At 39.4% G+C, this 25,681-nt stretch overlaps 1 protein-coding gene across 1 annotated transcript; it reads left to right on the forward strand.

The window, feature by feature from the left end:
- The first annotated feature begins 257 nt into the window (after positions 1-257).
- On the forward strand, positions 258-18,850 carry Rcn2 (reticulocalbin 2). Its single transcript, XM_008823434.3, has 7 exons — positions 258-600; positions 921-1,026; positions 4,262-4,458; positions 13,483-13,596; positions 16,438-16,534; positions 17,694-17,836; positions 18,475-18,850. The coding sequence occupies exons 1-7, from the start codon at positions 352-354 to the stop codon at positions 18,625-18,627; spliced, it is 1,059 nt and encodes a 352-aa protein (XP_008821656.1). The 5' UTR covers positions 258-351; the 3' UTR covers positions 18,628-18,850.
- Positions 18,851-25,681: the final 6,831 nt, after the last annotated feature.

The raw sequence follows: 25,681 nt of genomic DNA on the forward strand, positions 1-25,681 counted from the left end.
AAGGACTGGACAGGGGACTTCTGCCAGGAGCGAGGCTGGAAGAGAAAGGCAGGGTGGAGGTGGAGCGGGGACTGTTTTTCGCAGGGCCTGGCAGCAAAGGGGAAAGAGCCCGCGGGGATCTCGCGGCCGGGAGCTGGCCTGCTGGCGCCCGTAGTAGGCGGTAGACGGAGGCCCGGCCCCGGAGACGCACAGCCCAATCAGAGACCCGCTTGGCGCTCCGCCCCCTGCCGCGGCCATATAAGGCAGGGCCTGCCTCGGCTCCGGAGCTCTGTAGCCCGCAGACCTCGCACGCTGTGTGTGAAAGCTAGGCCGTCGGCTCCCGCCGTGCCCGGTGCCCCCCCCCACCCCCACATGCGGCGCCGCCCCTCTGTGGCCGGTTGTAAAGCGCTGCCGCCTGGCCGGGGCCCCGCCTGCCTCCCTCCTCCCGGCTTCCAGCGTCCTCGGCGGATCGGCGTGATGCGTCTGGGCTCGAGGCCCACGGCGCTGGGGCTGATGCTGCTGTACGCTGCGGTGGTCGGCGCCAGCGAGGCCGAGGAGCTGCACTACCCGCAGGGCGAACACCGGGCGGACTACGATCGCGAGGCGCTGCTGGGCGTTCAGGTGAGGATGCCAGGCCGGGACAAAGAGGGGCGACCGGGTGAGGCCTGGTGGGGGTGGCCTGATAATGGGGGCCCGGCGCGGCTCCGTTTGCTCTCTGGGGTCCCCGAGGCCTGGAAAGCCCGAGGAGTCCAGGCCCAGGAGCTGGATCCTTTCCGCGCCTGGAATAAGGCCCGAGATCACCGCGGGTGGTTGGGGGCTTGTTGGAAAGGGTGGGTCATCAGATAGCCCTTTGGCAAAGGGGGTTAGCCCTGTTTTCCTCCACCATTATGTTTCCCTGATTGTAATGCTTGGTCCTCCTGCATATCCTTCCCTCCCCGAAGGAAGACGTCGATGAATACGTTAAACTTGGCCACGAAGAGCAGCAAAGGCGCCTGCAGTCGATCATAAAGAAAATTGATGCGGACTCAGATGGCTTTCTCACTGAAAGTAAGGACTGCCTTGCACCACCAACAATGGAGAAAGTGCTTTGTAGGAGATAGACGAACATTTATGTAGATTGCTAGTTGTTCCACAAACTAGAAGTACTGTGATAATGAAAAGTAGGTCTTATACTCGAAGGTGTGGTACCAGGTAAAATTCAATGCTTTCTCCAACCATATGTAAACAACACTGATGATAGTGGAAGTGCAAGTCATACCTCTTCCTTACATCACTTTTGTCATTGTCGAGAGTATGATTCATTTTGGAAACATTTGCTGAAAACCTTAAAGACAGTACATGATACAGTGCTTCTTTGATCTGTAAAATTTTAAGAATCTGCTTGTTGTAAGCAAATAGAAAAAAAAAACCTGTTGCATGTGAATTCCATTTATTGCAACATAAAATGATGGAACTGGTAGGGGCCTAATCTTGGTCTCTTAAGAGAGATGCTGGCAGTGATGTCCGCCTTTTTTTTTTCTTTACAAAAATGGCAAAGTCAGGACTAAAATCCAGTCAGCTAATTAGTTTAATTCAGTTTTTAATGTCTTCAGTTCAAAAAATTGTCTCAGAAATGGAATGAATAGACCATTAAAGAGTGTTCTTGGGCTAGAGAGATGGCTCAGCGGTTAAGAATACTTACTGCTCTGGGAGAGGACTGGGGTTCAAGTCCCAGCACCCACATGGTGGCTATGAACTGTCCTTAACTCCACTTACAGGGGAATCTGATGCCCTCTTCTGACCTCTGCTGCATTGCATGACATAGTGCACTCACATACATGCAGTTAATACACTCTTACATGTAAAATAAAGTAATAAAAAATGTTCTAAATGAATTCCTACCAGTAGTCCCCTTCTCATCATTTAATTCACGTGAATCCTATCAGCATTCTAGATCTTTTAAAAATTCAGAAGTTTGTTACAATGACTAAGCTATTTGACTGTAACTCTCATTTAAATGTTGCTCAGCATCCAAAAAATGAATTTAGTAGAGGGGGAGCTGCAAACCTGTGAGTTTGAGGTATACTATCAATAACATATTCACATTTATGCCCTCAGGTTCTGTTCCTGCTACTTAAACGATGCTGAAACCTCTGAACCCTCAGCCAGTATACTGATGGGTCTGCTTTTGGTTTCACTAAAGTAGACCATGGAGTTGATTTGGAAGACTATAGTACTTGTCAGAACCTAGACATGTTTAAATATTCCAGATCTTCATTTTACAGATGAGAAAACAAAGGCTTGAGATGCTGAACAGGGAAAGCTGAAATGCAAGCTCATTTTTCTGATCCCTGCTCCATTCTGTTTTTCTGATATGTCATACTAAATTCTTTATAATAGAAACAAGACTCAGGGTGCTTAAGGAAGCATATAATCTACTTGGGGACCCTTGAGAGAACTTCACTAATTTTTGTTTTGAGAGCAAGGACTGGATTTGGGTTCTTAAGAAGTAGAGAGTCTCAAACTAGGCCCAAACTACTTTCTGTCATCCCAACTACTTGGGAGGTCCTGAGACAAGAGGATAGCTTGAGTCAAGGAGTTGAGACCAGCCTGGGCAATATGGAGAGGCCCCATCATTCTTTTTTTTAAAATTTATTATTTTTATGTATACAAGTCTAGTGCATATATATGTTTGTGCACCCGTGTTGTGCAGTGCCTGAGGAGTCAGAAGAGGGCATTAGGTTCCTCTGGAACTGGAGTTACGGATGGTTGTTAACCACTGAGCCCTCTCTCCATCCCAAAATATAGAGGCTCTTAAGGGGTAACAAAAGTCCATAGTAGTTTAGGTTTTGAAGCTAAAAATAGGTTTGAATCTGGGCTCTTAGCTTTGAAACCTTGGGCCTTTCAGAATGTGTTTCATTATGTCTGAACGTGGAATAATGATGATTATGATGCCTTGTTTTTAAACTAAAGATGCAGGACCTGGTACAACAGTTATTCAATGTATGGTTGCATAATAATTAAGGTTTCAGGAGGAGAATGCATCTCTGCATTTCTTTGTACCTACGTTCTCCCAAACCAGTAGAGAAATACCAGTCTTTAATACCTTTAAACCAAGTGCTTGCTGTATACTCATGTTCTTGCAAATGTTTGTTGCATCCTCCCTGCCTATTTTCTGTAATTCATTCAGTTTAGTAAGTAATTACCTCGTAGAAGTTTTTAAATTGATCTGAAAATGGGCATTTGAGATTTATGACTTTTCCTCATGCCTTCAGATACCAAGGTAAGACAAATAGCTATTGCAAGAAAGGCACAAATCATAATTGCTGCCAGCCATAGTGACATTAGCCTTTTTTAATCCCAGCATTCAAGGGGCAGAGGTAGGTGAATCCTGAATCACTGAGTTAAAGTCCAAGCCTGGTCTATGTAGTGAGACCGAACCCTGTCTGAAGAAAAAAAAAAAAAAGAATCATAATTGCTACTTTGTTAGAATTTCTTCCACATGACTTAGGAAGTTTAAAAGAAATATACCATAAAAGTATTTCTCTGATTTCAGTCACTTGAATACCTATTTGTAATTTAGGCCATGTCTAATTACTGCCTGTTATTTCCTTAACATATCTTGATAAGGGTGTAATGGCTCAGACCTGTAATCAGTCCCAACACTTGGAAGGCAGAGACAGAAGGGTCATGAGTTTGACTCTCAGCCTGGGCTGCATAGTGAAATGAGACCTTATCTCAAAACCCCTCCCAAAACAAAACTCGTGTGTGTGTGTGTGTGTGTGTGTGTCTAGAGCATATGTGTATATATGTGTGTGTGTCTTGATTCAATTCAATTTAAAGGAAAACGTATTCCTTTCATTAATGAAAAAAAAATTCTAATAGATATTAAGATAAATAGGTAGCCATTCAAATAGCTTTGCTTCTTAAGAAATCTATAATTGTTAGCAAAGGTTATCTTCAAATTTTTGAGGGTTTTTAAAAGTGAAATTCTGTTTTGGTTACGTGACAGTTTATTTAAGAAGTACTTATGGGGCCAGGCATTTAGTGTACATCACTGAAAGGGAGCAAAACAAAACAGAAATCCCACAGATTCAGATTGTACTCGTGAAGCTTTCATTCTATTTAAATCATGTATTACGACGTTTTTGGACTCTGCATAACCCCCCCATCCTTATTTCTAGCGATACTATTAGGCCAGTTTTCAATTTTTGCAAACATTGAAGTTAACTTTTTGAAGAAGTTTATAAATCTTAAGATCAAAATTCTTGTAAACATTTCATTGTGTTCTGGGAAATTCTAGGTGAACTCAGTCAGTGGATTCAGATGTCTTTTAAGCATTATGCTATGCAAGAGGCAAAACAGCAGTTTGTCGAATATGATAAAAACAGTGATGGTACTGTGACGTGGGATGAATACAATATCCAGATGTATGACCGTGTGATTGACTTTGATGAGAACACTGCTCTGGATGATGCAGAAGAGGAGTCTTTTAGGCAGGTGAGTACAAGCTGCTCTTTTGATCACATCAGTTCTCTTTATCCTGCCTGAGTAAGCACAGAAGGGCCTGAGGTCCTAGCCTGGATTGCCTTGTTCACTGGGCAATCACCAGTTCCACTTCAGTGGTCATTTTGATGGTTTCCGTTTAGCCAGATTTAGGACTCTTAACACAGGGCTTGAATTATCCTTCTTTCCGTTTTCCTTAGGCACTGCACTAATTTGTCTTCATTTCCAGAGCTGCTTTTTAAGTGAGGCTTGCTGATAATAACACATCTCAGTATTTTATTTTTAACATCATTTAACAATCAGTTTTTATATCACACTAAAGAGGGCTGTTCTCATCTTTGAAAACTATATAAAATTTTAATTATAGTAAAATAAATATAACATTTCCCATTATTTGTGTGTGTGTATGTGTCTGTGTATGTGTGTGTCTGTGTATGTGTTTAATGAGGGCATATTTGGAGGTCAGAGAACAACCTTGGGTGTCGGTCCTTGCCTTCCACCTTACTTAAGACAGTCTCTTGTTTGCTGCTGCATATTCTAGGCTAGCTGGCTGCCAGCTTTCTAGGGTTCTTTTGTCTCCACCTCTCATCTTGCTATAGGAGCCCTGGAATTCAGACAGCCATGCTACCATGTCCTGCTTCACGTGGGTTCTGGTGATCCAAACTCAGGTCCTCACACTTGCACAGCAAGTACTTGACCCACTGAGCCATCTCCCCAGCCCCTGTATCTCTCACAAACTTCTTGTATGTTATTGTGGATTGAACCCAGGACTTATGCATAGTAGGCAAGCACTGTGCTGAGGTATATCCTGGCCCCATTTTAATTAATTTTTTAAATATTTTATTATTTTTATTTTAGGTGTACATGCACCTGTGTTGTGCAGTGCCCACAGAGGTCAGAAAAAGGGTGTTGGATTCCCCTGGAATTAGAGTTACAGATTGTTGCCAGCCTCCTTATGGGTGCTGGGACTTGAACCCAGGTCCTCTGTAAGAGCAGCCAGGGCTCTTAACTGTTGAGCTGTCTCTCCAGCCCCTTTAATGATTTTTAAGAGTATTCAGTAGTGTTAAGTACATTTAACTTGTGCAGTTAATTGCTCAAATTATATTCATCTTGCAAAACTGAACTCTGTTCTCATTATACACAGATAGTAACTCATTTCCATCACCATCATTCTACCTTCTATGAATTGGTGTATTCCAGGAACCTCATTTAAGGAGAAACATACAATGTTTTTTGTTTTGTTTTGTTTTTGTTTTTCTTTATGACTGGCATAGTTCACTTAACATAATGTCCTTAAAGTTATCCATGATATAGCATATGCCAAAATTTTCTGCCCAGAAAGGATACATTCTAAAAAGACCAAATAGTCTAGTTTGTGTGTGTGCGTGTGTGTGTGTGTGTGTGTGTGTTTGTGTTTGTGTCTCTGTATCTGTCTGCCATATTTTGTTTATCCACTTGGGTTATATATTTTTTAAATTCTTTTAATTTTTACATTTATACAATATATTTTGATCAGATCCATCCCCCGTTACCACCTTCCAACTTCCCCTAGTGCCTCCTACCCTAACTCCGTCCCAACTTCACATTTCCCCTTTTTGTTTTTGTAATTACTATGAAAAAACTTGTAATGAGTGTGTTGTATAAGTCTCTGTTTTAGTTCTTACTTTTGAGTCTTTTGAGTTTATTTACAGAAATGAGATTATTGAATCAATTCTCTTTAATTTTGTTAAGGAACTACAGTGTGGCTTTCCATAATGCTACATTATTTACAATAGTAAGATTAAGATTCTGTGTATATGTGTTCTGTTGAATGTTAAACTTTCATTTATTAATTTATTAAAGCAAATAGGGTACTTAAACTGAAGTGAGGAAAACAATTTTTAGGTTTTAATAAGAATTTTTAGAGGCTTGTAGGAAGTCTGTTACTAAAGTATATCAATACAAATAATTATAAGCTTGAAATTCATATTTTAAGGCTAATTTGAAAGAATTTTTTTTAAATATAGAAAAGAAGGGCTGGAGAGATGGCTCAGTGGTTAAGAACACTGACTGTTCTTGCAGAAGACTCAGGTTCAAATCCCAGCACCCACATGGCAGCTAACAACTATCCATAACTCCAGTTCCAGGGGATCCAACAGCCTCTTCTGTCCGTGAGCATTACACAACATGGGTACACTTACCTACATGAAAGCAATACACGCATACACATAAAATTTAAAAAAAAAATAATAAAATATTTTAAAAATATATAGAAAAGAATAAAAATAGGGGCTGGAGAGATGACTCAGCAGTTAAGAGCACTGTCTGCTCTTCCGGAGGACCTGGGTTCGATTCCCAGCACTCACATGGCAGCTAACAACTGTCTCTAACTCCAGTTCCAGGGGATCTGATGCCCTCTTCTGACCTCCGCAGGCATTGCACGACACAGGTGCACTTACATACATGCAGGCAATACACTCATACACATAAAATAAAAAGAATAAAATATTTTTTAAAAGAATAAAAATATATATCTTGTTGCAAAGTGTATGTCCTAAAATATCAATTAAGGTACCTAGAAATTGTTTGAGCCTTCCTATCTTCATTTGTTGTAATCTTTTAATTTTTATAATGGTCATCATTTATCATTGTACATGCTGTCTAGTTTAGAATTGTATTGCCCATGTGTAGTCTTTAGTCACCACTATCTTCAACATGGCTATTTACTAGCTAATGATCATGCTTACATTGTCCACATGCCACCAATGTGCAGTTTAAGGGCTCCAGCCTCCAAGCCAGTCTGCCTTGGCTTTACATCCAGCTCTCCCACTTAACAGTTTGTATAAGTTACTAAATCTCCTTGTGCCTCAGTTTCCTCATCTCTAAAAATGGGAATAATTTCCCTTTAAGTTGAGGATAATAATAGTATGAGAAACACTATCTACTAGCAGTTGGAATAGTTTGAGTAGTCAGTTCCATTTGAAAGAATATTGTAAAAGAAGCACACTCTTGGGAGGAAGAAGCAAGAGGATCTCAAGTTTGAGACAGGACAAGTCTTGGGCCAGTGGGATGGCTTAGTGGATGATGGTGCTTGCTGCCAATCCTGGTGATCTGAATTTGATCCCTAGGATGCACACATTGGATAGAGTGACAACTTTCACAAGTTGTCCTCTGATTTCCACACAGGTGCTAAGCACCCCTGTGCCCCCAAAATAATTGTAAAAATTTTAAGTAAAAAACCCTGTCTCAAACCGAAGAAACATGTACAATTTCCATTTAAATTTTTTAAAAATTAACATTTAGCTGAGCATGTTTGTACACGCCTTTAGACCCTCTTTAAACTCTGGAGGCAGAGGCAGGCAGATCTTTGTGAGATCAAGGCCAGCCTAGTCTACATAACAAGTTCCGAGGGGGCTGGAGAGATGGCTTAGCGGTTAAGAACACTGGTTGTTCTTGCAGAAGACCTGGGTTTGAATCCCACCACCCACATGGCAGCTAACAACTGTCCATACCTCCAGTCCCAGGAGATCCGACAGCCTCTTCTGACCTCCGCGGGCATTGCATGACACGGGTGCACTTACTACATGCAGACAATACACACGTACACATAAAATTTTTTAAAAAAATAATAAATTTAAAAAAAAAAATAACAATTTCCAAGACAGCTGGGGCTACAGAGAGATCATGTCTCAAACCCCACCCCCACTGCACCAAAAAAAAGTTTAGACATTTTAAAACTATAACAGCTTTAGATTAGTTAGTTGGGTTTTTTTTTTGGTCTTTTTGAGACAGGGTCTCCCTGTAGCCCCAGCTGTCCTGGAACTCACTGTGTAGACCAGGCTGGCCTTGAACTCACAGAGATCCACCTGCCTCTGCCTCCCGAGTGCTGGGATTAAAGGCGTGCACCACCACGCCCGGCTTAGATTAGTTAGTTTTTAATTCATAGAATGAAAATGTATTTTTTGTTTTTCCTTATTTGAATCTTTATTTTCCAGCAGACTAAAGAGAGTATACATCAGTGTTTTCATCCTGGCTAGTGCTAAAGAGAAAAGAAATGGTGATGAGATTTGGGATTCATCTGTCTAATAAGTGTTCTCTTCAGCATCTTTAGAATTCTAGAACTTTTCTAAAAACGAAGGAACAATAAAAAATTAAATACGTTATTTTTAAAGCTTACTTAAGCCTGCTTGCTTGCTTGCTCCCTCCCCTCTTCTGTCTTTTTTACCCCTCCATCGTTCCATCAAAAAAAACATGTGTGTTCACATGCATGAGCACATGCACACACACACACACACACACACACACAAATGTGTATTTTTTGGGGGTGGGGAGGAGATGGCTCTGAAGGAGAATTAGTTGCTCTTTCAGAAGACGTGGGTTTGGTTCTCAGCACCCACATAGCGACTAACAGCAATGACTCCCGTTCCAGGGTGCCTGATGTGTCTTCTGGCATCTGTGGGTATCGCACACATCACAAAGCATTTATACACATAAAATTAAAATTTTTTTATTAAAAAAAATGTATGGGTGCTGGAGAGATGACTCAGTGGTTAAAGCACTGGCTGCTTTTGCAGAGGACCCAAGTTTGAGTCCCAGTGCTAACATGGCAGCTAACAACCATCTGTAACTCCAATCAGTTCCTGGGCATTCGATGCCCTATTCTGTCTTCTACAGGCATTGCATGCATATGTGCTTACATTTATGCAGGCAAAACATTCATACACATAAAAATAAAAATAAATTTTTTAAAATTATGTGTTTTTGTAGTCTCAGGAAGAAGTTTTGTAATACACAATGATGTTGACATTAGAATCTTTCTTTTGAAGAGATAGATTATTCATTAATAGAAAATAATGTCTTATTCTAGTGCTATATTCCCTATGAGTATTTAGCACATGTTGGTTATAAGACTCTACAGTTCTTGTAAAGGACCTGAGTTCTGTTCCCAGTACCAACATGGTGGCTCACAACCATCTGTAACTCCAGTTGTAGGAGATCCAACTCCCACTTCTGCCCTCTGAGGACTCTTGCAGCATGTGGCATACATAAATTCACACAAACACACACGTATACATAATAAATAGCCAGGCACAGTGGTGCACCTCTAATCCCAGCACTCAGGAGGCAGAGGCAGGCAGATCTCTATGAGATCGAGGCCAGCCTGGTCTATATAGTGAGTTCCAGGAAAGCTGGGACTACAGAGAGACCCTGTCTCTAAAAGCAAACAAGAAAACAAAATAAATAAGTTTTAAAAAGAATGAATTAGATGGCTCTTAGTGTCCTCAAATGAACACTTAAACCAAGAGAAATCCTATTGGTTATTATTTCACAGCTGAGGAGTATATCTTCTCTTTCTTGAACTTCTAATTATACTTATTTTAGAATTTGACAATAAAAAGCCTTGTAAAAATTGGTGTGGAGTGTAAATATGAACCCAGACACAGTAGGTATTATTCTTCAAAATAAAACATGAAGAATGAAGAATGAATCAGTCTCACAGTTACAGACTAAACGTTAGACTATTATAAAGTAACCATAGGTCATAATTAGATATCCGAATAAAAGAAAATTCTCTATATGGACTTCTAGTAAAAAAGTAAAGATCCACTTGGTATCTGGATTCTATTTTTAGTAAGTTTCCATGTAAAGAATATAGACAACTTGGAGTAATGACTTTCAGGCTTTGAAATGTCTGAAAGTTTTTCTGTGTAATATGAGCACTTGAGTTAGCACTTTTAAGCAGAGTAATTCAAGTTTGGGGAGCTACCTGGCAAAGTTCAGTATTCTTTAATTTTAAAAAATATATTAATTTTATGTGTATGAGTGTTTGCATATATGTAAGTGGACTCATGTTGTGCAGTGCCCACAGAGGCTTAGAAGAGGGCATTGAATCCCCTGGAACTGGAGATATAGACAGTTGTTAGCTGTTGGAAACCAAACCCAGGTCCTCTGCAGGAGCAGCCATTGCTCTTAACCACTGACCCATCTCTCCAGCCCCAACTGTTCAGTATTCTAACTTTTAAAATCAGCTGCTGAATGTGAATATATAAGCAACATATTTAAGATATAATCCTTGCATATGACGGGTAACACTTGTTAGGACTGAGGCTTTCATTCTAGGATAGTAGGTTATTTATTCCTTCACAGAAAATCATTTTTCTACCAAAAGATGGCATTTTTGTTCTTCACAAGTTTCTGTGTAGAAATAAGTTACTGTGGTTTCTTTCATATTGTATTATTAGTGTCCTCTAGTAGAACAGAAGGATTTTATAAAAAGAGTGTTGAATTTTTGTGAAACCGACTTTTGTTATTTCTTTTTTAAACTTACCACTCAAAGCAATGTATATTAGCTTCTGTAATTCAATGTAAGGCATTCTTTTCCAGAAAGAGACATGATCTTGCTTATGTAGCCCAGGCTGTCTTCAAATTCGTGATCCTCCTGCTTCAGCCTCCTGTATGCTGGGATTATAGGTGTGTGCCATCATGCCCAGCAATATGCACTGTTAAATAATTGCATTCAAATGACCATAAAATTCTCTCCCTACCTTTCTCCTTCCCATGTTTTCCTCCTCCCTCCCTTTCATCTTCTTGATCATTCTTTCCATAGGGAAATTTGGCCAAATTTAGCTTACTTTATTGAAACAAACTTTTTTGTTCCAAATTGAAGGGTTCTTTCATAAGGAAATCTAAATATTTGGTATTTTGAACAGTTGTGTATTTAAAAAGAATTTAACTCTACACAGTACCTAAAATTCTTGCCTATTTCTCTCCATGGTAAACCTAAACATAAAATGTAAATTGTTTGGTTTAAAATATTTAAAATTATAAAACACAAAAGCAGCTACTTGGGAACAATTTTTTTTCTTTTATAATTGAGAGAACATGACTGGGTTGTATAGTCTAGATGCTTAAAAACAAATTCTTCAGGTGTCAGTAAAATACCTACTATTTAAACGATTGCTACCTACCTATTATTCTAGAAAACAGAATTTCTTTTCATTGGTGAAACACATAAATTAAACTTCCTAAACATTTGAAATTACGCTTTAAAAAATACAGTTTATGGGGTTGGAGAGGGCTCGGGTTAAGAGCACTCACTGCTCTTGCAGAGCACCCAGGTTCTGTTCCCAGCATCCACATGGTAGCTAAGAACTTTCTATGACTCCAGTTCCAGGGGATCCGGTGCCCTCTTCTGGCCTCCAAGGGCATTGCATGACACGGTACACCTAGTTAACATGCAAGCAATACTCATACATAAAATAATAAATAAAATATTTTTCTTAAAAAAATACAGTTTGCTGGATGTGGTGGCGCACGCCTTTAATCGCAGCACTTGGGAGGCAGAATCAGGTGGATCTCTCTTGAGTTCAAAGCCAGCCTGGTCTATGTAGTGAATTCCAGGCTAGCTAGAGCTACAGGAAGACCCTGTCTCAATAAATAAATTAATAAATAATTAATTGATGAATTAATAAATACCATCTCAATAAATAAATAAACAAATAACTTTACTACATGTAAGTTTTTTGAACAGAAGGCTAATCTCAGAAATACTAAAATAGAAGCATGCAGGATTAGCTGTATAGCACCATTGACATTCATAGTTATTGGTTACAGAATTGCCATCAAAAGCTGCCATGTTCTGATAGCCAGTGCTGAACCATTTCTCTACTTGAACATACTTTAAGGAGGAAAACAAAAAGTATGTTTATTTAGCCTCCAAAATGGGACCCAATTAGACCTTTGAAGTATTTTTTTCTGAACATACATTATTGGCAACATAAAGAGCCTACTAAGAGCAAGCTGTTGGGTACCTATACTTAATAGTATGAGGTTCTCAATATAAAGGGACCCTTTTGTGTACCCCAATTGCCTTGATCTGCATCCTGATTCCCCATCAGCAATTTGGGTAACCTCTTCAGAAGATGATGTGATAAGAATAGGAGGTAGGAATTGAGTAGGGAATTAGGGTAAAAAGACCCCAAAGAAAAGTAGCCAGTTTCTTGGCTAAAAGTCAAAATGTCCTTGGGCCTCTTAGCAACATACTCCATTCCAAAGGCCAAAAATGTCAAAAGTATTTGTGAGCTTTTTATCTAATCCCTAAATGACTTTAGGGTTACCTGTTTGGGGAGCAGGAAATGGTAGAGTAGCGAAAAGCCCCATTTAAAAAAAAAAAAAAAAAAAGCAAGAGAACATGAAGTTGTTGAGGGGGGTGGGAAGTGGTGGGGAGATATGGGAGGAGTTGGAGGGGAGGGAGGGAGTGGGTGTGGATTTGATCAAAACACCTTATATGCATGTATGAAATTCTTAATAATTTTTTAAAAAGATTTTAAAAAGGGGGTCCCTTTTTCTGATACATGTTAACAGATTTTTGAAAAAATAATTTAGAGGACTAGAAGTAATTTTTTAAAACCCTACCAAAACTTATTGTCTTAAATTTATTGTTTTGGAGGCATTCCAAAATTGCTGGGATGAATTATTAAATATTTCTGGCTTTCATCAAATCATACAATTTCAGGTATTTCATCAACAACCTAGTTGTTCATTTATTTATTGTTTTTTGAGACAGGGCCTGGCATTTAGCACAGGCTGGCCCCAAAGTCATTATCCTTCTGCTCTATTCTGAGATGACAGGGGTGTGACAGTCCCTGGCTGACATTTATAATGCACTCAATACTTCAGGTTTACTAATTTCAGGATAGCAGTTGTCATGCCAGTTGCTTAGGAGTGATTTTTATCCCGATTTTCTAGCAGAAGAAACTAAAGAGGTTAAGCAATTTCCCCTGACTATCACAGTAGTGTCATTGCTGGAACCTTGGTGTGGGTCTGACTGTGACCCTTCTCTGCCTTACCTGTAATGGATATTTGCTCTTTGCTCCACCTCCCTTCAGAAAGGTGTTGTAAAGATAGATGAGACAATGTGGGAGAATGTCCTTTAAATCACACTGTACTTTTTAAGTAATTTTTAATGATGATATGATACTGAGATCTTTGAATTTGTTTAAAACAAAAAAAGTTTATTTATTTTTTTAATTTTCAAAGCTTCATTTAAAGGACAAGAAGCGATTTGAAAAAGCTAACCAGGATTCTGGTCCTGGTTTGAGTCTTGAAGAATTTATTGCTTTTGAACATCCTGAAGAAGTTGATTATATGACGGTAAGGAACAAAAATTAAGAGAATTACCAAGTGACTAAAGCCTATTTACTAAGTCATTAAAATGAATTGTATAACAGAATTTTGAGACAAGAAGATTCAGAAGTTTCCAAGTTTCTCCCTGTATGAGATTAGCAGTGTTAGGAGGGGTTCTGGTAGTGGTGAGATGGTTTACTGAGGAAGATGTGAAGGGGTTTTTTGTTGATTTTCTTTTCTCTATAAATGAGCAACAGTCTTCTACTTTCTGTCATAACCATATTACCATCAAGGCCTTCCTTATCCCTTTTAGATTTAGGCTTTCCTCTGGGTTTTCAATGTTAGTATTCCTAGAACTTTTATGTAGTTTACAACTTTACTTGTGAGAACTTTTGTCTAGAAAAGTTGAATCATATTTTGATCAGTTTTCACAAGATAATGGTAGTGCTGGGCTGTTTTTGCAACTTTAGGCATAATGAGTCCTCTCATCCCTTTAGTACTTAAAAGAAACACTGGCCTGAGAGTGCCATTCAGCAGCGTGTAGAGGGTGCAGTCACCAGCACCACAAATAAGTAGTGCACCAGCTCTTTGAAATGGAATCATTGAGGTCTAGGTTTAACTCGCTGACACTGTTTGAGCCCCCATCTCTTTGCAAGCTTCTTGAAAACCCTTATTTCCCATCATAGTAATAAAACCTTTTAAAGACCATACATTTGTGCTGAGATCTATTGTGTGGCATAAACCTCCAGCTTTGTGGCTTTATTGCCTGGATGCTTTATGGAAGGAAGATGTAGTTTTTGTTTTTTGTTTGTTGTTGTTTTTTTTTTTTCAGTGAGTCATAACCAAAACATGCTGTCTTGAATAACAAGCAGCTAGACGCTAGACCTTCTCCATAGCTCAGTGGCAAGGTAGTACGACCATTAGTGCCATTTTCCTTGCCATTGTGAAATTTCTAATAATCTTACTTGGCACAAAAAACATGACCTAGTTTAAGACCAGTGCTAGGTATAATTTAAATGCCAAAACTAAGTTGGGCCAAGCTAATTGAAAAGTAAACAGAGGATACTGGATCTTCTGGAAAAGGGAGCAGTTGACTGTAGATGGGAAAACCCAGTGAAAGCAATTAAATAATAGGCATTATTTACTATGGTCCTGGCAGGGGAAGGTACATGTTTCAGCAACATTTTGAAGAAAACATAATAGCAATGTCAGGAATGTTGATTTACAAAATAAATAGTAAGAGATAGAGAGGACCCTGAAATAAAAAGCTTATGACAAAGACTGTACGTTCAACAGACGGGTATGTCAGATGGGGCCCTTCTTGATGGAGCTTTCATGCTGTGTTGGAGCTGATAGCAACACATGAGATGTGTGATCATAGTGTGAAGTCTCATTCAAAGCAGCTTTGTCCATTCCTACTTATCTCCATTGTTTTCATGTACCCCTTTTCCCCTTTAAGGGTACATGGGGTACAAAATCAGTTAAGTGATTTTACTTTGGATTAAAGTTAGAATTTAATTTGTGGTACTGGGGATTGAACAACGATTTTCTCATATGCAACATCATTTCCTGAAGTCCCTCATAAGTTGCCCAGGCTGACCTTGAACTCATTCTGTAGCCTGGATAGGCCTTGAATTTGTGATTCTCCTTTCTCAGCCTCCCAAGTAGCTGAAAGAACAAGCCTGCCAGGTTGGTAGCTCCACTAGACCTAGCATTGAAAGATATTTCATTCATACAGTTCTAAAAATTCTTTTTACTATGGCAGCGTTATTGAAATGAATCTGTTTCCCAGTAATGTTGCCTGAATGAAAGAATAATAATTTTGATCAGTAATTCTGAGCTTTCATTAAATTACAGACTCCTTTAGGAATATGATTTTAAAAAAAATTGTGGCACTATCCCAGAAAAATATTCTTATCATGCAAAATATTGGCTTATAATTTTAGGGGATTTTTCTGCTCCTTTCTACAAAACTAATCTTTGGATCCGTTGGTTAAGATCTCTTGTTTGTAAAATTTGATTTGAAGAAGACAGTGTTTATCTTGGTGGTGTTTCTACAAATGTAGATGAAGCCCTGGATCTGTCTGGAATATATTTTTATTACAGTTTGGATACTGAAAGCCAGATTGAGCAGTGTGAGGCAACAGATAGTGAGGAAATGAGAATCATAGGTGCAAGCCACGGGAAACTAGGCAGGAGGAGCCAGGACAGTCGTTAAAGTATAGCCAATTCCTAGGTATGAGAATGTCACAGAAGACTGAGGGACCTGCAAGAAGATAATTGAGGGCTTAGGAGAGGCAGGAGCAGAGTAGGTAAAAGGGAAGACAGGCTCCAGGAGCCATTTGGAGGATTGATGGTTTGGTAAGAGCCTTGATATATGAGTGAGGAACCAATTTGGAATGGGTGGTTGTAGGTTTAGGAGAAATGGTAAGAAGGTTGTGTAGAGGTGAAGACTGACATGTTTCCAACTTAGAGAAAGGACGATAGTTCTGTGCAAAGGAATTGGTTCTTTCCATGCTGTTACTGGATTGGAGAACTAGTGGAGTTGAAAAAGACGGGGTAGTCAAGTGGCATTCTTGAGAGGAAGGGGAATGTACAGGACATAGGAGCCTGTGTTTAGTGCTGAGGTTGTTAGAATGAGGGAGAATTCTTCACAGTATCAGCAGTATAAAGATGCTGAATTTAAAACTACTTGGTACTTGGGGCAGGGTTATTCTTGCTTCCTAATTTCGGTGTTTAGAAACATTTTCCTGAAAGTATGAGCAGCCAAAATGATTGTATCTGAAGTTCTGATAGAATTGATTCCATTGATGGTGGGGTTGAAATTTTTGTGACAATTTTTCTTTTCTTTTAATGAATGTACAATAGGAATTTGTCATTCAAGAGGCTTTAGAAGAACATGACAAAAATGGTGATGGATTTGTGAGTTTAGAAGAATTTCTTGGTGACTACAGGCGGGATCCAAGTAAGTTGCCTGGGGCAGTGTGGAAGGGGAAATGGAGTGAGAGAAGGAGATGGAAAGTAGCCCTGCTTATTGCAAGTTCTCATTGGCAGAGGAAAACGGAGCAAGGACCTGTGCCTGACTTCTACCCTTCTACCAAGTACAGTGTAACATGGATATACAGCTTGTCTGAGATACTACCTCACTTGTTTTTATTTCCATTGTCCAGTTTCAAACATTTTTCTTTCCTAGCAAATATATCATTGTCAATTCAAAAAGGGAAGGAAGATTGTGTGTGTGTGTGTGTGTGTGTGTGTATGTGTGTGTGTGTGTGTGTTTGTTTGTTTTGCCTGCATGTACGTACGTGTGTGTGTGTGTGTGTGTGTGTGTGTGTTTGTTTTGCCTGCATGTATGTACATGTAAACAGTGCCCCTGGAGACCAGAAGAAGGTGTCAGATTCCCTGGAACTGGAGTTATGGATGATTATGAGCACCATGTGGGTTCTGGGAACTGAATCTGGGTCCTGTGTTTAGAAGTTTCAAAAAAGATGGAATTTTAAAGTTGATTACCAGGTTTATTATTGTGAATGTCACTTTAAATTTACAGGAGGAATTGCTGTATACCTGTAGGAGAGTAGATAGTCACATGGTGACATAAAAACATTACCCTAAGACCGGGGATATAACTCAGTTTGTAGCATGTTTGCCTAGCATACACAAGGCCCTGGCTTCTGTTCTTAGCACTGTATGAACTGAGCATTGTGGCACATGCCTATAATCCTAGCACTTAGGAAATGGAGGCAGAAGAATCAGAAGTTCAGAGTCATCCTCGGCTACATAGGGAGTTTGAGGCTGGCCTGGACTATAGACCCAGTCTCAATTTTTTTTTTTTTAATAAAAAATAAGGCTAGGTGTTGTGGATCAAATTTAGGAAAACTAGAAATCAGAATAAATAGCAACACTTAACAAAACACTAACTCCTGAAATACACAACTATTTTAAGAGTGGGTTCTTTTAACTTATGTGTCACTCTTGAAAATTTCCACATATTTGTATGTATTTCCAAGATTTTTAAGTAGTTCTGTTTCATTGCGCTTCCTTTATGTAGTAAATTTTAAATTCACTTCCTTTATTCTAGGGCTATACCAAACTTCTTATTGTATGTTTGTGTTTTTTATCTTAAGCTGCAAATGAAGATCCAGAATGGATACTTGTTGAGAAGGACAGATTCGTGAATGATTATGACAAGGATAACGATGGCAGGCTGGATCCCCAAGAGCTGTTATCATGGGTCGTGCCCAATAATCAGGGCATTGCACAGGAGGAGGTAAGTGTTGCAGAATGACTGTCTTGCCCCTCTGACATACACTTGATGCCACTGATAGGACAGGAAGTTGGATTTTTTTTTTTTTTTTTTTGGTCTTTTTAAGACAGGGTCTCCCTGTAGCCCCAGCTGGCCTGGCTCTGCCTCCCTAGAGCTGGGATTAAAAGCATGCCCCACCATTCCTGGCTAGGAAGTTGGAAATCTTAAAGAAATCAGTAATGGAATTAGTTAGAATGGATGCTTTGTTGTGATTTGAAATAAATGTTGACATCTTTATTTATTCTCAGGGAGATGAGAAAGTTAAGATTGTATCATGTGCTAATCTTAGGACAGAGTAAATAGAATAACAGTTTGGATTGTACCTTTGGAGGTTCAAAGTGGATTATAATAATTTTACTTAGTTTTGAGATACCTATCCAGGACTTACGTAGTAATGCAGAACCCAGCATAAATGAATAAGGGAGTAAATGAGAGATGCAATATGCAGACACAATTGCAGTATGTAGTAGTTTTAGGGACTTAGATATTGATGAGTTCCTGGCATACCCAAATGGCTTTGACAAATCAAATCACACTAAAATGTGAGCATCTTACTAAAAATAGTTAATGTGGACATGATTTTCTTTTGGTTTATCTTAAAGGCTCTTCATCTAATTGATGAGATGGATTTGAATGGTGACAAAAAGCTCTCTGAAGAAGAGATTCTGGAAAACCAGGACTTATTTCTGACCAGTGAAGCCACGGATTACGGCCGACAGCTCCATGATGACTATTTCTATCATGATGAGCTTTAGATCCTGCAGGTGTCCAAGAGCAAGAGATCCTTTTATAATTTGTTACCAGCTTTACTTTTGTGATAAAATCTTAATGTTGTATTTTACACTCTTAAGTCTCACCACAATCAAAATAATCTTAATGTAGGCTATAATTTTGGGCCTTCTAGAAGAAAAACAAAACAAAAACTTGATATTTATTTCAAGGCGTATTGAAGAAATAAAGCATTGGTACTGTGCACATGACCACACAGTCTTTCCTGAATATTCCATCTGTTAGTACTGTGTTATAGAGTATTTGAATTCTGTTTCCATACTTGAAAAATGGAAGATTTTAGGCATGTCTGAACAATATTATTTAAGTAGTACGTTACGAACCTATCAGTTTTTGTTTTGTACTAAGTAGATTTGATTTTGGAACTAACAGAAAGGACAGTGGTTTTAGGGTTAGTGTTTTATTTTAAAAACCTTTAAAAGAAACTTTGGAAGTACTTAAACCTCACATGTTAATGTCGAGAAGTTCTACTTAATTTTAAATTGGTTTCTATAAAGGGTTTTGTTGTATGAAATAGAGCTTTATATTTTTGCATATGTATAGATAGTAATTATATTTAATGTATAACTATAGCATTATGGTGAGTAAAATTGACATTGTCCAGACCTCTTTTCATTTTTGACTGATTAAAAATGAACTGTCCTATCTTTTTATATGTTTGTTTGTTAATTTTTCCAGATAAATCTTGAATTTAGCACAGGTTTTATTGTATTATACATTATCTTGCTCCATCCACTCCTTTATTTGGGTAGTGAATTGTTGTCAAAACTGTTAAATTATTCTTGGTGCATACTCTTACTGCTTTTTTTTAAAATAAAAAAATCATATTATAATTGAATGTGCACCTGAGACATTTTCTATGCTCTTATGGTAGTACAATTTTGCATTTGGGGCTAAAAATAGGTTTGGTTTTGTTTGAGCTGCTGGGGCTCAAGCCCAGGGCCATTAACATTCTAGACAACATTCTACGACTGAACCGCAAACACCCCAGCCCTAGAGACAATCTTAAAAATTATGCAGGTTGGAATCACTTTTGTTTCAATTTCAATTATATGGAAGTCAGAAGTCATAACTTGCTGAGCATTTCTCCACACCTAAATGGTCAGTTTTTATCATATTCAGAGTATTAATTAATCTTTGGCTAGAGTAAAGTGAGGTAAGAAATTAAGGTTTTCCTACTTGTGACCTACAGACATTTTTCCTTTTTCTTAAATTCTCTTTATTTGTGGGTGAAAAGTTAGCTAAGAACTTTGAGAAGTTTTTTTCGAGGCTAAAATACTGCACATGCAGTATTTTGGGGGCTCAGCAAGTTCCTGAGTATTTAGGGAAGACCTGAAGATCTTTTCTGACAGAACTGAGTCTACCTACTGCTATTGCCCTATCTCTGCCGACATCAGATATGAATGCAGATTGTAAACTCACCCTTAATGATAGTTATGCTATCCTAGTACGTAAGGTACATTGTTTTTATTTTAACTTACACCACCACCACCTAGCTATAGCAATTTAAGAGTTGAAGATCTACCATTATCACTCACCTGTCACTTGTCAGGCTCACTGACGTTAGGATGTTTGAAATAACTGGTTTGGGGCTGGAGAGATGGCTCAGCAGTTAAGAACACTGACTTCTTGCAAAAGACCTGGTTTTGAATCCCAGCACCCACATGGCAGCTAGCAACTGTCCATAACTCCAGTTCCAGGGGATCCGACAGCCTCTTCTGACATTTGCAGGCATTGCACTGCACGTGTGCAGTTACCTACATGCAGACATAACACTCATACACATCCTAATAAATAAAATATATTTTAAAAATAACTGGTTTGATTATTAGCATGTTAACAGTTTTGGTGAGTAGCTTCTCCAAAACTCATGCCACAAATGTTAGACTATCAGATGAGATTTAATTTCATCCTTAGCAGAAATATTTTTACTGAGTTAAGAGTTGGTAGACAGCCTGGATCTCTTGCAGATAGACTTTTGGTGATGTTAGTGTTTACCAGTATCTCTTCTGCTGTCCTTCCTAGCATGAAGAAAACCATGCTTCTCAGTCTTCTTATAGGTCAGCATTGACTGTCTCCAATCAGTTGAGTGTGGGTAGAAGTAGTTGTCACTCCCAGACTAGGTAAGTGGTGATTCATGGCATTGTGGAAGAAGCTTGCTTGAAATAATAGAGTGACAAGATCAAAATGTCCTTGCTTGCCTAGTGGCCACAGGGAGGTCATATGGATCCACAGTGGACTTGATAAGATCAAAAAATAAACTTGTATTGTGCTAGACTAGAGATTTGGGTGGTTTAGCTATGTTTTTAACCACAGCAGAACCCATTCTAAGTGAAGATTCAGCATTGAGCAGTTGACTTCTACAAGCATGCAGGAAGAAGGATTATCTGCCAAAACAAAATAGAAAAACATTTTGTTTCATTTTCTGTGTTTTGAGATAGTGTCACCCAGGCTGACCTTGAACTTGTGAACTTCCTATTTCTGTGTTCTGAGTGCTGGGATTATAGGCATCTGCCAACCTCTTCTGGCCAGAAATCTTTTGTTCTTAAGAATTTTCAACACTTATTTGGATTTTCATTTTAAATAAGGTTCTTTAAAAATAAACTTTTAATAGAATTAGGATAGTTTGGGGCTGGAGAGGTGGCTCAGCAATTAAGAGCACTGACTGCTCTTGCAGAGGACCTGGGTTTGATTCCCAGCACCCACATGGCAGCTATGAACCGTCCTTTCCAGTTCCAGGGGAATCTGAAGCCCTTTAGCTCCAGCTCCAGAGGATCCAATGCTTCTTGGCCTTCACAGGCACCTACACTCAAGTACACTTAGGGACACAAAGACACATACAAGTATACATAATTAAAAATAACAGAAATAGGGACTAGGGAGATGGCTCAGCGGTTAAGAGCACTGATTGCTCTTGCAGAGGACCCGGGTTCGATTCCCAGCACCCACATGGTGTCTCTGAACCGTCCTTAACTCCAATTCCAGGGGAATCCGAAGCCCTCTTCTGACTTCCGCGGCATTGTACAACACGGGTGCACTCGCATACATGCAGGCAATCCACTCATAGACATAAAATACAAATCACAAAGTATTAAAAAAAAGCATAGTTTGAACTCATCCATGGGCATAAAAGTAAAAATAGTATGAATTATTATTAACCAGTTAGGGTGGAAGGACTAATCACTTTCATTATTTGACCTTGGGTACACAAAATGAAAAAGTGGGTGAGATTTATACAAGTCAGTTCATAGGTAGTTCTGACTGAGCAAATTTATACAACAGAAAATAACTATAGTATATGATCTGAACTTAAAAGAAGTTAGGATATTTTGTAAAACTAGTATGGCATCTTAGCCTTCTTTCTCTCGCAAATTTTTTGGTTTTTGGTAATTTTGTCTTTTTTTCCCTTTCCCAGAACTGAGGACTAACCCAGAGCCTTGTGCTTTAGGTAAGTGCTCTACCACTGAGCTAAATCTGTAGCCCCTTTTGTAGCCTTTTTAAAGAACAGTTTTATGGTTTTATGTTAGCAAAATTGGACAGCTAGTACAGTGCATACATGCCCTCTGCTCCTGTACATGCACAGCTCCCTCACCTCTGTGGCCTTTGTGACAGTTTACATTCATGCCACTTCCCGAAGTCCCTGATGATTCAATTAAGGTTCATTCTTGGTATTGTATAAATGTCATGTGACCACAACTGTCTGGTATCATGCAGAATGGTGTCATTTACCTTAAAGTCAGTGCTGTAGCCTTGTGTAGTAGCACATGCCTATAATCCCTGAACTTGGAAGGGTAAGACAGGGATCACAAGTTCAAAGCCAACTTGTGTTATGTGGTAAGAACCCACTGTGAAGAAACAAAACTCTGTGCTATAATTCATCTTATTTTGCCTTAACCTCTTGCCATCCTAACGGTATGAAGTAGTATTTTATTGTGGCTTGGAATCGCATTTCCCAAATCATTGTGGCTCAGTAGTTTTACCTTTTCCACAGTGATTGTTTTGCTCTTTCTAGTTTTTTTGATTTGTTTGTTTTTAGTTTTTTATTATTATTTTTAAAAAGTTGGAGCTTGAGAGACCACTCAGGGGTTTAAAGCACTGGCTGCCCTTGAAGAAGACTGTGTTTGGTTCCCAGCACCCACATGATGGCTAACAACTGTAACTCCAGTTCCAGGGCATCTGATGCCCTCTTCTGGGCTCCTCAGGCATTGCATGACATGGGTGCACTTACATACAGGCAAAACATACATAAAATGTGTCAGCCATTTTAAGTGTGTAGTTGAATGGTATTGGATATGTTCATATGTTGGGTTACCACCATTCTATTCATCTCTGTAATTTCATTTTGTAAAACTAAAAGTACACATCAAACCCTCATCCCACTTTTTGCAGCACCTGGCAACCACCATCCCACACTCCCTCTATGACTCCAGCTGCTGTAGTGCCTCATTGAAATAGAATCCTACCGTATTTGTCGTATGTGACTTGCTTATTTTGAGTCCCTGTTTTAAGTTCTTTGGGCTATATACACAGAAGTGGAACTGTCTTTGGAGGAACCACCATAATGTCTTCAGCAGCATCTGTATCATTGTTACATCCCTAGCAACAGACCTAGCAAAGAGACCCTGTTTCTCCACATCCTAGCATGTAAATTTCTGGCTGTTTTTGTTTGTTTTATAGTAGCCATCTTAATGATGTGAGGTAGTCTTTTACTGCAGCTTGGATTTGCACTTCCTGAATTATTCTGTCTCAATAGCTTTGCCTTTTCCACAGTAGTATTTCTTTTCCATTTTAATCCTTTAAAAAAATTGACATTTATTTATTGTGTGCATGTATTACCATAGCACGTCCATGAAGGTCAGAGAATAACTTTAACCAGCTCTCTCTTTCTACTATGTGAGTTCCCAGGATCAAACTCAGGTCATGAGGCTTGGCAGCAAGTGATTACCACTGAGCCATCTCAGGCCCTCCTTTACAATTTTAAACATAAGGATGAGTTTATGCTGTTGTTTCTCTAAGTTTTTTGTGCTATAATAACCTTTTTAAAGGGAGAAATTTCAGGCCAGGTATGGTGGTCCACGCCTTTAATCTCAGCACAGGTGGATCTCTGATATGGAGGCCAGCCTGGTCTACACAGTGAGTTCCAGGCCAGCTGGGGCTACAGAGAGACACTAGTTAAGCTTATCAGATGTTTTCCGCCTTGAAAATGGTTTAGGACACTGACTGTTCTTACAGAAGACCCAGGTTCAAATCCCAGCACCCATATGGCAGCTAACAACTGTCCATAACTCCAGTTCCACAGAATCTGACAGTCTCTTCTGTTCTCCATGGGCATTGCACGACACGAGTGCACTTACCTACATGCAGGCAATATACGCATACACATAAAATAAAAATAATAAAAAGAAGAAAAGAAAAAAGAAAATGGTTTAGGAAAGCCACTTAGAGTCAAATTTTTAAGTAAGCTTAACAAATAATTTGCTTCATTTCAGCATGGTGTTTTTGTTGCATAAATATTTGACCAGATTTCCTGGCTGGCAAAATTTTTTTTACAACTGATTTCACTGAGCAGCTTAATTATGAGCCTCCAGAGTAGCCACTAAAATATCTGTTTTTATTAGGGGGCAGGGAGAAGACTCTGCCCAAGTCTAAAGAAAAATAAGCCCCAAGGAATCCCTAGAGTTTGCCATATCTTTTTTTTTCTTTTTCCCCTGTGTTAACCAGATATTTCATGAACTATAGAAAGAAAGCCATTGGTGTTTAGCCTGGAAATGTAGTTCAGGTGGTAGAATGTTTACCTAGTGTTTTAGTTACTGTCTATTGCTTTGATAAAAACACTTAAATAAAAGCAACTTGAGGAGAAAAGGGTTTATTTTACAACTCCCAGGTCACAGTTCATCACTGAGGGAAGTCAGGGCAGGAACTCAGGGAAGTAACCTGGACGTGCAGGAGCTGAAGCACAGACCATGGAGGATGCTTACTGGGCTTACTCCTCTGGCCTGTACTCAGCTTGCTTTCTTATTCAACTCAGGACCACCTGCCCAGGGGTGGCACCGCCCAGTGAGCTGGGCCCTCCCACATCACTCAACAATCAAGAAAATGCTCCACAGACATGGCCACAGACCAATCCAATGGAAGAAATTCCTCAGTTGAGGCTCTCTTTACCTAGGTGTGTCAAGTTGACAACTGAAGCTATCCAGTGCACCCAGCATGCACAAAACCCTGGGTTTGAGCTCCAGCACTGCATAAAATTGGAAGTGGTGGAACACCTATAATCCCAGCACTAGGGTGGTGGAGGCAGGAGGATCAGATGTTCAAGGTCATCCTCAACTACTTGGGGAGTTCCAGGCCCCCCCCCAAAAAAAAAGGCGAAGGAAGCCAACTATTTCAAAGAAGTTTAAAATAAAATGTAATTTTATTTAATTTTATTTTTTGAGATAAGAGCCTTGCTGTGTATTCCTGGCTGGCCTGGAACCTAATATGCACACCTTGAATTTGGGGTGATCTTGTCTCTCCTGAGTGCTGGGGTTACAGATGTGCATCATCATACCCAGCTTCTTTCTCATAGCCTTTGTGTTTTTGTTTGCCTTCAAAAAAATAATCTGTTTGGGGACTGGAGAAGATGGTTCAGCAGTTAAGAGCACTGGCTGCTCTTGTAGAGGATTCAGATTTAGTTCCCAGCACCCACATGACAGCTAACAATCGTTACAGGGGATCTGATGCCCTCTTCTGATCTCTGCAGGCAGTGCACAATACAAGTGCACTTGCATACGTGTGAGCAATACATTCATACACATAAAATTAAAATATAAAAATAGGGGCTGGAGAGATGGCTTAGCGGTTAAGAACACTGTTCTTGCAGAGGACCCAGGTTTGAATCCCAGCACCCACATGGCAGCTAACAACTGTCCATAACTCCAGTTCCAGGGAATCTGACAGCCTCTTCTGTCCTCCTCGGGCATTGCACGACACAGGTGCACGTACTTACATGCAAGCAATACACGCATACACATAAAATAAAAA

This window comes from Nannospalax galili, unplaced genomic scaffold (genome assembly GCF_000622305.1).
Source record: "Nannospalax galili isolate Female #2095 unplaced genomic scaffold, S.galili_v1.0 scaffold28, whole genome shotgun sequence".
In the NCBI taxonomy this organism is placed as follows: Eukaryota; Metazoa; Chordata; class Mammalia; order Rodentia; family Spalacidae; genus Nannospalax; species Nannospalax galili.